This window comes from Pelodiscus sinensis, chromosome 2 (genome assembly GCF_049634645.1).
Source record: "Pelodiscus sinensis isolate JC-2024 chromosome 2, ASM4963464v1, whole genome shotgun sequence".
Taxonomy (NCBI): Eukaryota; Metazoa; Chordata; order Testudines; family Trionychidae; genus Pelodiscus; species Pelodiscus sinensis.
The window spans coordinates 238,259,369-238,277,461 of record NC_134712.1 but is presented as its reverse complement, the minus strand read 5'-3'; the positions used below and the strand labels follow the sequence as shown (position 1 = coordinate 238,277,461).

General features: G+C 43.8%; 1 protein-coding gene across 5 annotated transcripts in view; it reads left to right on the top strand.

Moving 5' to 3' along the window:
- DYNC2I1 (dynein 2 intermediate chain 1) overlaps positions 1–17,887 on the top strand; it is a 100,063-nt gene extending 82,176 nt beyond the window's left edge. Inside the window, exons 22-26 of one of the 5 annotated variants that reach the window (XR_012902113.1) lie at positions 6,269–6,368; positions 6,628–6,759; positions 9,239–9,462; positions 10,356–13,133; positions 17,066–17,887. Coding sequence is in view for 4 of the 5 variants with exons in the window: in XM_006111907.4 (XP_006111969.2) it covers positions 6,269–6,368; positions 6,628–6,759; positions 9,239–9,462; positions 10,356–10,527 (628 nt within the window). In the remaining variant the exon portion in view is untranslated. Of the gene's footprint in view, positions 1–6,268; positions 6,369–6,627; positions 6,760–9,238; positions 9,463–10,355; positions 14,872–17,065 lie in introns of those variants that run through there. The other 4 variants (XM_006111907.4, XM_075922734.1, XM_075922733.1 and 1 more) reach the window with 4 other exon arrangements.
- The last annotated feature ends 206 nt before the right edge of the window (positions 17,888–18,093 follow it).

Sequence of the window (18,093 nt, the reverse complement as noted above, 5' to 3'; positions counted from 1 at the left end):
CTGCACCGGATGCCAGCACCACTATGCCACCACCGCCACCTTGGTACTTGGGGAAGCAGGAATCTATGGCCAGGCATGTAGCTGCTCCCAGAGCCATCCCGAGCCATTTTGATGCCCAGGGCGTGCGGCGCCGCCCGTGGGCACACAGTGCATGCGCAGGCCAGCCCCTGGGGGGCACAGTGCATGTGCTGCCCAGCCGTGCAGGGCCTCGTGACCATGGGGGGAAGGGTGCTGTTGGCCGGCGCCACGGGGATGAGGGAGCCGGTGCCGCAGGTGCCCCCCCATAGGTTGGCACCCTGGGCAGCTGCCCGGCTAGCCCAGCCCTTAGTCCGGCCTTGGCTGCTCCGCAAGTGTCTGCATCGGCTCCTCCTTGGTCCACCTTGGACTACATGTCTGCCTCCGAGGTGGAATCCACCTGGTCTTCTCGGGGCTCCCACTCCCGTTCGCAGCACCTCTCCCGACACAATAGTCTGCCTTGTCAATACCAGCAGCAATGGACACAAGCAGTCCATTGCTCCGGCAGTCATGGCCTCCTCAACCTCCAGCCCAGTGGCCATTTTGGACTCCTTAGCCATATCACCAAGCCCAGGGAAACCCCCCTTCCAGGTCGGCTTCGGTCGCATCGGGTCCTCAGGCCCCTCCTTTGGAAACCCCACTGGTCAGTACGCCAGCGTCTGGCCAGTCACTGCCTCCCAGCCAGCAGTCTCCTGGTCCTTTGGGGAGTGTGGCTCTGGTGAGCCAACCTCCCCCACCCTCGTCTGCTGCACGCAGCAGGATCCGGCACTTTCGGGGGTATCTGTCGGGGAAATCCGAAAGGGATCATCGTCCTCCTCCCCTGACAAGGTTCTGGGAGACCCTGGACCATCCATGGCCTCTATGGACACCAGAGCCCATCAGGACCTCCTCCGATGTCTGGCCCAAAGTTTGGGAGTCCAGACAGATAGGGTGTCCAATGACACCGATCCCACGGGGGACATCCTTCACACAGATGCCCTCTCTAGAGTGGCCCTCCCGATTAACAAAACAGTGGCCAAGATTTCCAAAGCCTTGTGGCAGACTCCCGTGTCCATCCCTCCTATGGATAAGCGGACGGAACGAAGATACTTTGTCCCCCAGGAGGGTAATGAGCATCTTTTTTCCTACCTCCCCAGCGGGCTCTCTCATGGTACAAGCCGTGAATCAGAGAGACAAGGTCAGCCTGCTGTTGTCCCTAAGAGCAGAGAGGCTATGAAAACTGACCTGCTAGGCTGGAAGGTCTGCGCATCCGGTGGTATCCAGTACTGCATTGCAAACCAACAGGTCCTCTTGTCCTGGTATGCATTTAACACCTGGGCCTTGATGGACAAATTCACGGACCTACTCCCCCAAGAGTCCCGCGCAGAATTCAAAGCTCTCCATGAGGAAGGGAGAACGATTTCTAGGGCGGCTCTCCATGCAGCTCTAGATCTGGCTGACTCTGCTGCCCGATTAATGGTCTCTGGGGTGGTCTTATGCTGCAGTTCCTGGCTACAGGTTTCTGGGGTTCCTCTAGAGCCGTGGTCACCAACAGGTTGATCGCGAGGCCTCGACCAATTGATTGCGAGGCATCCTGTCTGCCCCGCCCCCATTTCTCTCCCACCCCTGAGAAGCCCCACTACTTACCTCAAGTGAAAATGGAGGTAGTGTCAGCTTCTCGGGGATGGACAGAAGTCCCACAGCTTAGCGCCACTTCCGGCGATTCCAGAAGTGCACTAGCTGGTCTGCTGGGTGTACTGCTGGAGGGAGCATCGGCTCCCTGCACCTCACAGGAGTGGTGAGTCAGCCCCGGGGGACGCGTGCGCGGGGGGGGTGGGCCCCGGGGCAGGCGCGCATGGAGCTTCCCTGCTCCGGGGAGGGGTCGGCCCTCTGGGCAGGCGCGCGCTTGGGGCTTCCCTTCACCGCAGGGGGTTGGCCCCGAGGCAGGCACGCGCTGGTTTCCCTCGGGGGGGGGGGGGGGGGAATCCTGGGAGGAGGCAGATGCAGGGGACTCTCTGCCTCCACTTGCACCCCACTCCCCAGCCCCCACTCCCCAGCCACAGAACTCTGTCCCCACTCCCCGGTCCCCAGCTACAGAACGCTGTCCCCACTCCCCGAACTCTGTCCCCACTCCCCTGTCCCCAGCCACAGAACTCTGTCCCCACTCCCCTGTCCCCACTCCCCGAACTCTGTCCCCACTCCTCTGTCCCCAGCCACAGAATTCTGTCCCCTGTCCCCAGCTACAGAATGCTGTCCCTATTCCCGTCCCCACTCTCCGAACTCTGTCCCCACTGGCACTCTGTCCCCTGCTGCAGAACCGTGTCCTCTGCCCTCCCAGCACCCTGTTCCCTCTTCCCTGCCCCCAGCCGCAAAACTCTGTCCCCACAAAATGTATAATTATAAATGCTTTATTTTATATTTAAATAGCATGAATAAAAAACAGACCATTTACTTCATAACTATAGAGACGTTATTTTAATTTTATATATCCCATAATTTAAAAATAAACTGTTTATCAGAGTGTGTAAGTAAGGGCTGGGGATAGCAAGTGATGGGACAGGAGGAGAATAGAGAGGGCAGGGCTTCAAGGAAGGGGCGGGGCGGTAGATCTTCGCCTGTTCTGGGATTTAAAAAGTGATCTTGGGTGTAAAAATATTGGAGACCACTGCTCTAGAGCTCCAGAACACCATACAAGACCTCCCTTTTGAAGGCCCTTTGCTCTTTTCTGAGGAAACTGATCAGAGGCTCCATGGTCTGAAAGACACCGACCTAAAATCATTGGGCATGCACACCCCAGCCACCCTGAGGTGCCCCTTCCCCATTAGGAATATTCCTAGAACACCTCCCTAGGGTCCGTGTACTGACTTCTCCCATCGTAGGAGCAGAAGTGGTAATGGCAGGAACAACAGGCGTCGCCCTCGCCCAATCCCTGATCACAACCAGGGGCCCCCCCAACAAATCCTCCGGTCCCCATCAGTGGTTTTGACGGGACCTACGAGGGCAACCTTCCAGTCTCCCCATTTCTCTTCCAGGACTGTTTATCCCACTTTACCCCAGCCTGGCGGTTGGTCAATTCGGACCACTGGGTGCTTGAGATAGTGGAAAGGGGTTTTGTAATCCCTTTCCACTCCCCTCTCCCTTCCCGACCCCCTACCCCGTCCCTTTTTAGGGACCCATCTCACAAGCCTCTGCTTCAAGAGGAGGTCCAACATCTCCTTAGGATAGGGACGATAGAACACGTTCCCCCTGAGTTTCAGGGGAGGGGGTTCTATTCCCACTACTTTCTGGTCCCAAAAGCCAAATGGGGCCTGCGTCCTATTCTGGACCTAAGAGCCCTCAACTCCTTCATTGCCAAAGCAAAGTTCAAAATGGTAACATTGGTGTCCATAATTCCCTCACTAGCCTCCAGAAACTGGTACGCTGCCCTTGACGTAAAAGATGCTTACTTTCACATTTCCATTGCCCCCCCACCACCCCAAATTCCTCAGATTTACTGTGGGCCCGGACCACTACCAATTCACAGCCCTCCCATTTGGTATTTCCATGGCCCCTTGTGTCTTCATCAAGTGTATGGCAGTGGTAGTCACTGCACTCAGAAAAAGGGGTATCCAGGTGTTCCCCTATATAGATGACTGGCTCCTGAGGGGAAGCTCGGAGTCACAGGTGCGAACGCACATCACCGTAGTGCATGCACTCCTTGACAATCTAGGTCTTTTGTTAAACCTGGTCAAGTCATCCCTAATTCCCACTTTGATAATAGAGTTCATGGGAGCCACCCTGGACTCTACCTCGGCGAGAGCCTCCCTACCCAAGTCCCGGTTTCTCGCGATACAGGCGGCGGTCAGGGAGCTCAAGAACTTTCCAATGATCACCGCTCAGACTTGCATGCGCCTCCTCGGTCTCATGGCCACCTGCACTTATGTAGTGCAACACGCCAAGCTGCGCATGCGCCCGCTACAGATGTGGCTTTCGCGAGCCCACAACCCGGTCATCCATTCATGGGACAGGGTGGTTATGGTCCTCGCTTCCATCCTCCTCGCGCTGAACTGGTGGACCAGCCAGGAAGAGGTCTCACAGAGGTACCATTTTCCAGACAGGTACTGTCCACCCGACACGTCACGGACGTGTCAGACACCAGCTGGGGAGCCCACCTGGGAGACCTTTAAAGCATGTGGTCTGCGGATGAGATCTCCTTGCATATCAACATCAGGGAGCTCCGGGTAGTCCGATTAGCTTGTGCAGTTTTCCTTCCCACCTGATGGCTTCGTACCTCCCGGGCTCCCAAAACGTCCTGGCAGACAAACTAGGCAGGTCATTTGCAGGTTATGAATGGTATCTGAGGTGGGATGTAGCCCAATCTATCTTCCGTGCGTGGGGGTCTCCCCATCTGGACCTCTTCACCACAGGGCAGAACAGGAAGTGCCACCAATTCTGCTCCCACATGGAACAGGGACAGGGCTCATTGGGAGATGCCCTCCTTCTCCCCTGGCCGCAGGGCTTACTATACACCTTCCCACCATTCCCGCTAATCCACAAGGTCTTACTCAGGGTGCGGGAGTTCAGGGTGTCCTGGATTTTAATTGTCCCGGCCTGGCGAGGGTTGAGAACCAGTGCTGCTCCCAGACCTGATTACTCAGGATTCAGGCAGGCTCCACGACCTGGACCTGCACTCGCTGCATATGACAGTGTGGAAGCTCCGTGGCTAACGGCCGAGGAACTTCAGTGCTCAGAACAGGTCCAGGAAGTCCTACTGGGTAGCAGGAAGCCCTCCACTAGGACCACATACCTGGCTAAGTGGAAACGGTTCTATATCTGGGCTGCCCAGAAGGGGTACACCCAAGGTGAGCTGTGATCTCCTTGATCCTGGATTACCTGTTAGACCTCAGGCTCCAGGATCTCTCTTCCTCCTCCATGAAGGTTCACTTGGCGGCCACCTGGGGGAAGGGGGGAAATCTCTGTTTGCTAACCCAGTGGTCAGCAGGTTTCTGAAAGGTTTGGACAGGCTCTACCCACACGTCTGCCAGCCCGTCCCCCAGTGGGACCTATACCTGGTCCTTTCCAAACTTATGGTACCCCTGTTCAAACCTTTACCAACGTGTTCCCTTCTATACCTGTCTTATAAGGTGTCTCTCCTGGTGGCAAACACATCTGCCAGACGGGTATCCAAACTCAGGATGCTCACCTCAGATCCTCCCTACACAGTGTTTTTCAAAGACAAGGTTAGGCTCCGCCCTCACCCAGCTTTTCTGCCCAAGGTGGTGTCTTCTTTCCACACCTCCCAAGATATTTTCCTGCTAGTATTTTACTCCAAGCCGCATGCGTCTGGGAAAGAACAGGCTTTACACACTCTAGATGTTCACAGGGCTTTAGCTTTTTACTTAGACAGGACAAAACCATTCAGAAAGTCGCTGCAACTCTTTGTGGCCATAGCCGAACGGGTGAGGGGTCAACCCGTGTTCTCCCAGCGGATTTCCTCCTGGATAACCGCTTGTATCAAGGAGTGCTATGCCCTAGCAGGGGTACCAGCCCCACCCTCTAGAGCGCACTCCATGAGAGCTGTGGCAGCCTCCACTGCTTTCATGGCGCAGGTTCTCATGCTGGACACCTGCAGACCCGCAACATAGTCCTCTGTCCATACCATTGCCAATCACTATGCGGTAACTCATCAAGCCAGGGAAGACTCTGTCCTGGGCAGGTCGGTCCTCCACTCCTCTGTAGCTTCAACATCCGGCCCTCCTCCATAGGTTCTGCTTTAGAGTCACCTAATTGGAATGCACATGAGCAATCACTCGAAGAAGAAAGAACAGTTACTTACCTTGTAACTGTGATTCTTTGAGATGTGTTGCTCATGTCCATTCCAAATCCCCGCCCGCCACCCTTTCTCCGGAGTATTCTGGTAGGAAAGAACTGAGTGGGTGAGGGGGCCAGCAGGGGTATATATGGGCCGATATACCGACTCTACTCCAGGGGGCTCCCCGCTGGTACAAAGGGTACTTGTGAGGGAAAAACTTCTGATGACGCGTATACGCTGCCACCTAATTGGAATGGACATGAGCAACACATCTCAAAGAATCACAGTACGAGGTAAGTAACCGTTCTTTCTGCCTCTTACTGTGCAAAAGCAGATAATTGTGTCCAGTTTTTCTAACAAATATGTAACACTCAGAACAACAACAACACCTTGATGCAATAACGTGATGTAATATATACTTGCATTGCTTTGAGAGAACAGTTCCTGGTTATTTACATTATCTTTTCTTTTGCTTTTCCCCAGTCTTTTCCCAAAAGCTATCCTATGTCTGACAACACCTCAAACACTGAATATTAAGTTTCTGCCTTCCAATCCTAATCATTTCATTGTTGGAACAGATGTTGTGAGTAACATTCTAAATTTCATTGCGTTAGTCTTTCCTGTCCTATTATTCGAATGATAAAAGCTGGAATTCTTTGGAATTATACAGATACTGCATGTGTAAATATATACTGTTTGATATTATTAAAATAATGTTATTCTAGTTAGTCCTGATCCGTAAGCATGGCAGCTCTATATAAATTGCAATACATAGGACTTTATTTAATATAAATGCTTATGATAAAAATGATATGTTTTTGTTTTGCTTATTTTATTAACAGGGTGTGGTAAGTCATGGTACAAGACATGATTTAAGAGTTCTTCCAAAGCTGTTCAAACCCCAGCAGGGTGGACCAAGATCAGTAAGAGCTAATGCAGTCGATTTCTCTCCTCTTGGAAAGCCAATATTTTTGGTATGGAAGGTTTTTTATCTAACAATTTTTTAGTTTAAAAATATTTGGGGTAGTGGATTTCTAAGATTTCTAACTCAACACATTTAATAACACTTAATTTACATTCCTAGTTCAGAACCCTCTTGAGAGATAGCAAACAAGTATTGCATATTAGTGATTGAACTCATCATATGCTAAGAGATGAAGCATCTGGCTTACAGAAACAGTGACAATACCAGAATACATTATTCTTAGAATGTATTGCCTATTCTTATTAAGACTAGGACCATTTTTAGCTTGTAGGTGAATCATGAACTAAGTAACCTGTTTCTGCACTCTTATCCCGGAACTCAGTATGGGTTGTTTTCCTTTTGTAGATAGCATGGACACACACATACAAATTAGTGCCTTTCTTTTGAAAGTTTACTCAATGCTAGTTGAAAATTATTGCAAAAAGATTTCATATCTGTTTATCCAGATATTTAATTATGTTTTAAATATTCTATGATAATGTCTAAGGACCATATCTCAGTCACTTCAGTGGGATTACACAGATTGTAAATCAGGCTGATGTTTGGCCAACAAATTTACTCATTCTGTACTGCCTCTGGTCAGAACCAGAACTGACATGCTGACTCTGTGAAATTTTCCAGCATAAGTTTGGTCAGATCAGATTGTAGTGTACAAATCTATAACTATAGAGTACTTTTAGATTAAAGCAAATGCAGAATTAAGTCTGCTTTAATTTTAGTCAATTTAGCTCATTGTAGTAATAGAAGTACTATGTGATTTAAGCCTGTAACTTGTTGGATGGACCCTTGGCTAGTAAAATCATACATTGGGGGAAGGGGGAAAAAAAGGAATTGGGACATTTTATTGGAAGATATTAATATAAAGTCTATAAAAACAGTTAATCCTTTGTTTAGAAAACATTTCTAGGCATGGACACTTACCATTCCATACTTAACCTTCCTTGTTTGGGAAATGTTATTGAGGCTGCTGTAGCAGCTGGAGTCATATGACTTCCTTCACACGGTTCAGACCAACATTAGGCTTGTTTGTGGCATGAGGACTAAGCTAGACAGACCAATCCATCTCATAACAATGGACAAGCTGATTCTATTTGATTTATCAATATGGGTGTGTCTACACTATAGAGTTTTTTTCGGAAAAACAGGCGTTTTTCCGAAAAAACGTCAATTACATCCACACTGCAATCACGTTCTTCCGAGAGAAAATTGAAAGAACAGTTTTCTGAGATTGGTAATCCTCATTCTATGAGGAAGAAGCCTTTTTCCGAAAGAGTTCTTTTGGAAAAAAAAGGCATATATGTACGGGTAAGAGGGAGTTCTTTCAAAAGAAGAGGAAAGCGGAAAAAGCACAAGTTCCCTGGTGGCCACTCCGTCCATAATAATCACAGCTGAAATGCGAGATAGTGTCCATTCAGTGTGGATGCTATCTTTTGAAAAAGCAGATTGCTTTTTTGATGTGCTTTTGCAGTGTGGATGCTTTCTTTCGGAAGAAGTTTTTCTGGAAAAGCTTCTTCTGAAAGAAGCCTGCATTTTAGACATAGCCTAACTTTAAAAATTGCTGACCTGAGGTTTTCATGGAGATTAGTAAGATCAGAATTATATTTTATGAGATCAGTTCCTATCTACTGGAGAAAAACCACAGGGAGAATCCTATTCTTTCTCCCCTCTTCTACGATGTGTATGTGAGGAAATGAGGACAATAGCGAGATGGCTTGAACTGCCTTACCATAAATATATGGGTGACATTCAGCACTGTTTCTTTCATTAAACGTAAGTAGTATGATGAAATTTGCTTTCTTAGTTGTCTGGATTATAGCAAATTGGCTACATCTTATTCTAGACAAGACAATGGTAATGCTGAAGGACAGAACAAAGTATCTGGGGGAAGTGATGAGGGGGTTATCTGTCTTTTTATTGAAGATATACATGAATTACAGCCTTGACATCTGATCCTGCTCTCCGAAAAGTCAATGGCCAAACTCTTATTGATTTCAATAATGTAGAATCTAGGATTTAGTGAGATTTGTAATTGGGGAGGCGGGGGGTGGGGGGGTGTAGGAGGGTCCATTTGAATCTTTGACTACTTCTGAGGCTCAGTAGAAGTAGCCAGGAGAAGGGGTTTTTTTGTCTTATCTTGCTAGGAGATTGCAGATTTTCCTAATGATGCAGATTTCATCCCAGTATATCTTGGTGTCTGCCAGATTGAATTATTTAAATATGCTTTGAATGGAATTACCACTGAAACTTGAAACCATTCCAAAAATTTAAAATTGGACAATTGCTAATATCCACACACTGAAGTATAATAGTGACGCCTAAATCTGATAGCTGCTTTTATTGTAAAGATCATAGTCAAATACAGTATATTTGAACAACATAAATGACCATTTCAACAACAGGATTGTAACTTTAATTTTAATTCATTTGTTTCTTTCCCGGATAAGATTTTTCTTTATGTTGCTGTGCAGGTTGGCTGTTCAGATGGAAGTATTAGATTGCACCAAATGACATCAGAGCATCCCCTCATACAGTGGAATGACAGCACAAATGGACAGCCAGTTATTGCTCTACAGTGGGCTCTCACAAGACCTGCTGTGTTTTTTGTTCTGGATGCATCATCTAGTGTTTACATTTGGGATTTACTGGAAAACGATCTGTGTCCTGTAGCCAAACAAATTATTCAGTCAGATAAGTAAGTAAATTAAATGACTTTTACTGGATGTATACATTTTCTTGCTGCTATAAGATAGCAACATTACATTGAATTTGTCTTTTTGCTAAAGTTTGAGGGTTTCTTTTGCTGAATTTATTAATATATGATTAATCCAATTTCTTTAAGTCAATTGGATTAATCATATGATTAAATAAAGCATATACTTAAATGTTTGGCTTACTTAGAGCCAAAACACTTAGCATCTTACAAGATCAGAAAAGACAGGGAAAATATGAAGAGTCGAAGAGAGGGACACTATTAAATTAGATATATATTGTACACATTTTAATATATATATAAATATTTTTTGATTATTTTTTCTGAGTGTAAACAGGAAACTTTCACATCTGTGCCTTTAGTTTTAAATATTACAGTACTTTGTACAAAGAAACTGAGCCTGATAAGAATCTGGCTAGGATTGCTGGTTTATGTAAGATTTTTGGAAAAATCAGTGTAAAATAAACATCATTTTAAAAAGCTGCTACAATTATTTTTGAAATGTTGTATAATAATAGCTATTTTACTTGAACCAATGTTTAAAGCATGGCTAGAAATTAGATCACATGAAGGCTGTGAACTAAGATAAAAATTCCCCCTTAAAATATATGTATGTGTGTGATTGCAGCTGATTGGTCATTTTCTTATTGTTTGCCATAGCATAATACGTTTCTCTATATTTCCATTTGTGGCATTTTACCTGTTTTGGTAGATAATACAGTTATTTACAATTTTTCTTTATAAAGCTTTTGAGTACATATTGGAGGTTGATAAATAAACTGGTTTCAGGGATTTCTAGTCAATTCATTTTGTCTCAGGGATTTCTAGTCAATTTATTTTGTCTCAGTAAAAAATCCCTCTTATTTTGCTTTCAGAGTTATGACTATGGTTGTATTGGGTGAACCAGAAAAAACAAATGGTCTGTTGGGGATTGCATTGGCCAAACAATCTGGGATAATCGACATTCAGTATGTAAAGAAGAAGTGGGCATTACCTCAGTCAGAAGAGTCAGAGAAGCTCCAGTTGCTCTTGCAACAATTCTTATAAAACTGATAAATTGTCTTTTGCTCTATGTACAAATATGGCTGGCTGTATTTGCTGTACTTAAAAGATTTATAATTTAAGAGCTTTTGCATTTGTATATATAGTGTATATATTTCACAAGAATGTCAGTACAGTATTTCAATGGAAGATACCATATTTTTGTTAATTATAAAAATGACAGAACAGAGCTTGGCAAACATTGTATCTGAAGAAAGATTAATTATATTTCCTTCCAGATTATGAATATTTATTGGTAGTTTTCAGTAAAATAGTGAAAATATATTAATATAAAATATGATATGCTACTTCTCAGTGTTACATTTTGAAGCACACTGTAGATATTTTAAAGTTCATATCTTCTGTATAAAGCTAAATATATGCTTTTCTAACACATAAAAGGTTGTTCAGGTTACCTTTGGAAATGTCTCAACCTCTCCACAGCTGTCACCTGTTCATTTGTGCATAGGCTGCTAGACCATACCCCAATGTGGAGATACTTGCATAGAGACCAGAAAAACACCCTGGCTGACCTTTGTTGAGTGTCTTCTTCATTCTCCCAATTTGGTAGGGTTTGTCCTTAGCAGGAGAAATGGGGCATCTGTCCCTCAAAACCTGTGGAAGTTCAGTATCTGCTATCCACAAGGAGGCCCTGTACCTCTGCACTGATTCTGGGTATCCTTCATCTCTGTTCATACTAACTTGACTCCTCAAGTGGCATGGGACCTTTGGGTCCCTTGTTATAGATGTTCCCAGCATGTATGGGCTCTGCAGAACTTATTCAGCCCCAGGTTGTATTAAGTTGCCCATGGAATGTCTGCTGACCTTCTCCTAACCTTACATCTGCATTGAGTCCTGTAAAAAATCTAAAAGGTGTGGGGACTGCAACTATGGAGATTTGGGGTTTAGACTCTTGTCCCTTCTAGCCCTATGTTTCTATAAGTCAATGTCCATTTACACCAATTTATAATCCTTTATACACTAGTAAGTAGACATAAGTAGGTCTGAGTCTAAAAGAATCTGACTTTGACCCTAAGAATTTGCCAAATTGCTAGTTATTAAGTAGGTCCCACATACATACATATGCTTAGGATGTGCCGGCCTTATGTTTTCTGGTTTTCCAAACTATGCAAATAATCTTAATCCATTTACCAAAACCCTTGGACCAATGGAATATTCAACTCTTTCCAAGATAAACTATATCCATTTATTGCTACAGCTATATAATTGTAAGATAATTACCAAATTCTCCTTTATAGAGGGAAGAATAGATTTGTCTTTAATAACCATTTTTATTGTCCTAGTTTAATTTTGGGCTGGATTTACTGAACTGTCGAGACTCATCGTGGAAAGCTTCAACTCAAAAGTAGTATGTTTGGAAAAGTTATGCGCTACTCAAAAAAATCAGGCTGGAAATTATACCTCACTTCTTGCTCAAGAACTGATTGTCCCTACTTTGAAAATAATAATTAAACACCTAGCCCTTATATAATATTTTTCATCAGTAGATCTCAAAGCTGTCTGCAATATTGAATGTATTATCTTCACCATACCACTGTGAGGAAGGGAAGTGGAATTATATCCATTTTTACAGATGGAGAATTGAAGCACAGAGAATCAAAATGTCTTGCCCCAGGTCATACAGACTGTCTATGGCAGAACAGGGAACTGATAACTGGTCTCTCAAGTCCTAAGCGAGTGGCCTAACCATCTTCCTCTCTAATAGTAAGAATCCAGTGTACAGATTTTTAGTGTTTCCTCCCAACCGAAGCTGAAATTGTTTTGGAGTTCTAACTCAGTGTTTTACAGTTCACAAAAGAAAACTAGGTGTTTAGAATCTCTTGTCACTTTAAATGAATAAACTCAAACTGGCCACGTGGTGGTGCCAAACGCTTAGCAGTAAAAATGGCTGGGTATAAAAGATACACACTGGTATGAGAACAAGTTTGCTTCTAGGCATGTAGATTTAATTAAACTGTTCACTTTCCTTGAAAAATAGTAGCTGGAACCCAGAGACACAGGAAATGCCACACTCATCTGAGAAATCATTGACACTGTCATGGTTCCCTGGTCTGTTACCTGTTCTCATCTATGCCCACAGTGGGGAAATTGAAAAGCATAAGGATTTTCACTGTCCTGATGGACCTCTGGATTTCTCTCTGTCATTTTGAAAACAAAATCACCTTAATAATATAAGCTTTTCTGAGAAAAAGGAGGATAAATGATATTCTTGTTATAGTGGTGAAGATCAAGAACAAGTTTCTTTGTACTTTGGATGGGATCTTCTTGTCAACCTAACTGTCATGTTTGAAGCATATATCCCGACCTGTGGCATTTTGAAAGTTCTGAAAGTTTTGGAAGCAATTTTGAGAGCCTGGGAATCCTGCAAAATCCCATGTTTTGTCCAAAAAATCTGATGTAAATCTGCTCTGCTAGATACAGCAGCTCTAGAGATCAGTGACTGAAATAGTGAAATCTTTTAACATCATCTTTCTCTAGTTTCAGGAATCAGGACAATGAACAAATGGTAGCTGCTTCTTGTGATGAGGTCGGAAACCATGACTGTCAGGGTGCAAGGCACAAGAAATCACCTAAGGCGAACACTTTCAAATGTAGGGACCTACATTGATATTTAAGGACTTAAACAGAAACATTCTGATTTTTAGATGTGCTGAGCACTTTCACCCCTCAGCAACTTTTAATTGCAGTCTTACATCTTAGACCCCATGGCTACTGCCAAACTTTTGCATTTAACCTTACTTGTGAAAAATTGCTTAGGTTCAACAGTATTGCATGATTATTTTTCCCATGTGTGAAAAGTATAATGCATGTTAAGACTGATAGATACCAACACCTTCCAACCATTGTTATAACATCAAGCAAGAAAAAAACGTGTCACCACCATATTTCACAAATTACCTTACTTTTTGTGTTTAAAATCCTATTTTCATCATATTGTTCATTATTTCACTATAGCATGGGTCAGGAGCACTAGGTGCTATACAAATATGTTGCAGAACATGATCCCTGCAACAAAGAGTAGGTTCTAAAGCCTTGGTCTTGCACCAGCAAAATCACTGGGAGTACTGCTATTGGCTTCAGGGGCCGACGTTAATTTAAGATAATAAAAAGTGAATGTAAGAATAGAAGGGAACGATGATTACTGAGGGTAACTGACAAAATCATGTTTTGATGCATGCCCGCTATGTCATAACTTGATTATTCTGAAAAATAAAGCTGTCAGCAGTCTCTACTGGTCTTCTACCTAGTCATCAGAAGAGCATGAAATAGGTTTATGCTCAAGTTTAGGGAAGGTGTTCCATGCTTATTGACCTGCCATGCTCTATCAGACCAAAGGTCCTTCTAAATCACCATCACCCTCATGCTTCCAATGATTGTCAAAGGAATTTGTCACTGGCATCAGTAGAGCCAGGAGTTCAGAATGTTTTAGAGGATCAATAGTATACCCAGACAGCTGTGAAATGTGGTATCCCAAGGAAAGACTCCTTCTTACCCCTTTCATTCTTTAATCAAATATTTCATGTCTGTTCTTAGGCAAGGTCTACACTAGACCTGGAAGGTCACTTTAAGGTACACAACTCCAGCTATATAGAATACATAGCTGAAGTCGGCTTATCTTAAATCAAGCTTGGTACCATCGCCACTGTTGGAGGTTGATGGGAACAAATGCTTCTGTCGGCTACCCTTACTCTTCACGACTGCGAGGAGTACAGATGCCAGCTGGAGCTGCTCTCAGTGTTCAATTTACGGGTATATACAGTGAAAGCTTTGTTATCCGGCATTGCTCCCGGCCACAATACTGTCAAATCTTCAGGTGCACAAACCTGGCTTAGTTTACCATGATTGGCTTAACAGTTTTTTATTTAAGAAGTACTAATCATCTTTAACTCAAAATAGAAATGTGAGACCAACTGCCTCCCACCACAAAACTACCAATATTAAAAACTTGAGTTTTACTATTATTATCCATTCGTTTTTCCTAGGTTGATGGGACCCTCAGATAATTGGAATTTTTAGATAACCAGAACACCCTAATCCCCAAGAGTGCTGGATAACACAGGTTTTACTGTACTAGACCCATTAAATCAAATGCCAGAACATTGGTCTCCAGCACAGCGAGTGAAGATGTGCCTTTTTTTTCACTTGATCCTTTAACGGATCTTGTATACATACATATGATTTTTAATCAAAAGCTAAAAATTGCTATTGTGCAACCTTTCAAAACAGCCCAAGATGAATAAGTTACTAATTTCACACTTCTGTAATGTTGTATATTATTTTATATATTATTACTATCTTCTGTGATTAACATAAATAAATTTTTTCCATCTTTACTTAGTAGAAAACTACCATTTAAAAGTGGTACCAAAGTTTGAATACTATTTATCCATGCGAAACTTGCATAAAATGTTACATTCTGCTTTCAAACCAGCAACTCCCAGCCAGCAGGGCATGAAAATAAAAATATCCTAAATTGCCAGCAAGATAGACAAAATTTGCATTTTTGGACAGGACCGCTGCTTATTATTTCTTTTTGCTTAGAACATACTTTAAAGGCTTTCTCTGTAAAATAAACACTTATATTATTTCCATTATATTACCTCATCCTAGAGATAGGAAAATAGTTTTCAGAAGTTGAGATAATAAGATAATTGAGAAAGAATAGCTCTCAAACCTTTCAAAATCTGAGGATGCTTTATGGCAGGTTTTCTAAAAAATAGTTTGGAAAGTGTTTTATCAATTTGTCATACTATTTTTGGAGATAGGATTGGGAAAATAAGAAAAGAATGATTTTCTCATTTTATGTTGGAATAGATTCTCCTTTATCCTTCTGCCTACTATAATCTAGGTTTTTAGTACAGGCAGTCCCCGGGTTACGTACAAGATAGGGACTGTAGGTTTGTTCTTAAGTTGAATCTGTATGTAAGTCGGAACTGGCATCCAGATTCAGCCGCTGAATCTGGACACCAGTTCTGACTTACATACAGATTCAACTTAAGAACCCCAGGCGTCCCCAAGTCAGCTGCTGCTGAAACTGATCAGCAGCTGATTCCAGGAAGCCCGGGGCAGAGCAACTCTGCCTCGGGCTTCCTGTAGTCAGCCGCTGGTCAGTTTCAGCAGCGGCTAACTTGGGGACGCCTGGGGTAGAGCAGCTCGGGTGCTGCTGGGTTGGTCCAGTAGCGCGGCCGCTCCTCGGCGCTACAGGACCAACCCAGCAGCACCCCAGCTGCTCTGCCCCAGGCGTCCTGATTCAGCCACTGCTGAAACTGATCAGCAGCGGCTGAATCAGGACTCCTAGGGCTGAGCAGCTGGGGTGCTGCCGGGTTGGTCCAGTAGCGCCAAGGAGCGGTGCTGCGGGACCAACCGGCAGTGCCCCACCTGCTCTACCACAGGCCCCGGGCTTTGCTCCACATCTCCCTGGTCTGCTGGGGGGGGGGCACTAGCTGCGCCCCCCCCCCCCAGCAGACCAGGGAGACGGGGAGCAGCATTTCTCGCCCTAGAGGAGGTGGGCGGCAGGACCAGGCGTCCCGCCGCTCGAGTCCTCCGGGGCGAGAAAATCCCCGTTCGTAACTGCGACATAAGTCGGATCCGCGTAACTCGGGGACTACCTGTATGTGTGTATATATTATATATACACACACATACTTCCAGTATATATGTTTTAAATGGATTTGTAAGCCTTTATGTTTAGTGTTTGATATCTTCTGTAGCAGTCAAGTATTTGTCTACTAATTAGCTAGTATCTGTTTATTAGAATAACTTTTAAATAACATTTCTTTCTAAAGACTGATGATCTTTTTTAAATGGGTCAAATAAGAAGAGTGTGTATCTGGCTTAGGTTTAGGAACTGTCTGAAATGTGATTCTTTGACAATGACTGAGGGAGGGTTGTTTGAATCTGGAGAGGGGCTAGAGTAAGGCTGGTCAGAATATGACCCTTTCATTGTGAGCAATGACATACTTTTGGGGGGAAATTATGAAAATACTGTAGTTGGGAGCAATGGAGTAGTCTGTGCACATCCACATTTCTGATTGCAAATGTTAGGCATAAACAGATTTGGTTTTTATCAGGCTTTGTGGGCACTGCCAATTGAAGACATGGATCAGACCAACCCATTTATAGCTCATTAAAAAAAATATTTCCCCTTATACCATTAGTTCTTGAAGTATGCAAAGATGGCACGGATGCAGCAATGAGAATTCTGCCACCAATTCCCTAATTTAAGCATTTTAGTAGGCTTTTAATTTAGTATGTAGGTGTGCACATGTTGATTTTATATTAAATGGTACTTTGGGGGTCCTGAATGTAACATTAGTGTCTCCTCTGTATGAAAACTGAGCCACATATGAAATTCTAATAGTTTATTATTCTGCATCTTGTTATGATGGATAAAATAGTTCATAGGGGCCATTTAAATCTGAATACTGTTCCTGTTTATGGTTATTTATTAGTTCTTGTGCCTGTCAATATGGCTGCACATTTTTCTTTCTACTGCTTATCCTCTTGTTTAATATAATCCCAGATCTTAGAGAAGGAAGAGTGGAGGCTGCTGAAGGCGAGAAAGATGAGCATTGCCCACCCTAATTTAGGCAGAAGAGGCATGATCTTTGCTTGTTGCTGAAAATTGGCTCTGAGATCATCTTTACAATGTCACCAGGACCTTCTTGGAAAAGGAGAAAAGACAATGATTAATAGGCAGCTTGTGTCTCTTAGTGCAACATTGTTCCTAATGCTATATTCTCCCATGTTTGGTATTATTTGGCATTATTTACATAGTTAATACAAAAAGTGCTGTTCACATAGAATAATAATGCTGCTAATATCCCACAGGACATTACTTGTAGTAGTGATAGTGACAACAAACACAAACAAGCAAAAAACAACCGTATAAATTATGGAAATTGTACTTCTGTTGACCTTTTCAGACAGCTGAGCCTGTGGGCAAATGTCTACAAAAGTGGCACAGTAATGAACATATACAATGTTCCTTAAATAGAAGCACAGTATTAACTATTTGCTTAATAAATCAGGGTAGAGTATTCATATTAAAATATAAATGGGCTATGGCTGTGGGAGGGATGGTAGCCTGCCCAAGTTTTACATAAGCTTTCCGAGGCTGGGAATGGCAACCAATAGTGTAATATATGTGATGCTTAGGTTTTCTTTGTGCTGCTAGGCTTAATACACCTTGAAATAGTAAGTAGGTAACACCCTTAGCTAATCAAATCACCTTGAATCTTGATCTAATTTAAGTGTTTTGATTACTGGTACTGGAAGGTGACATTCTCTGTCCTCAGAACAGGTACTGTATGGGTAGTGGCAATTCTAGCTGTCGAACACCAACTTACCCAATATACAAAGATATCTCAGTCCATAATAAAAGCATCAGTTCCTACCTCAGGGCCTGATGCTAAAACCCACTGGAGTCAAAGGAAAATTTTTTTCACCTCTGTTGGGCAGCCCTGGGAGGATGGGATGGGGGATGGGAGCCATCCTTTGCTATGCATGTCCCTGGGCTTAGGCAGAGCCAGTCAAGCTCCTACCCTGCTC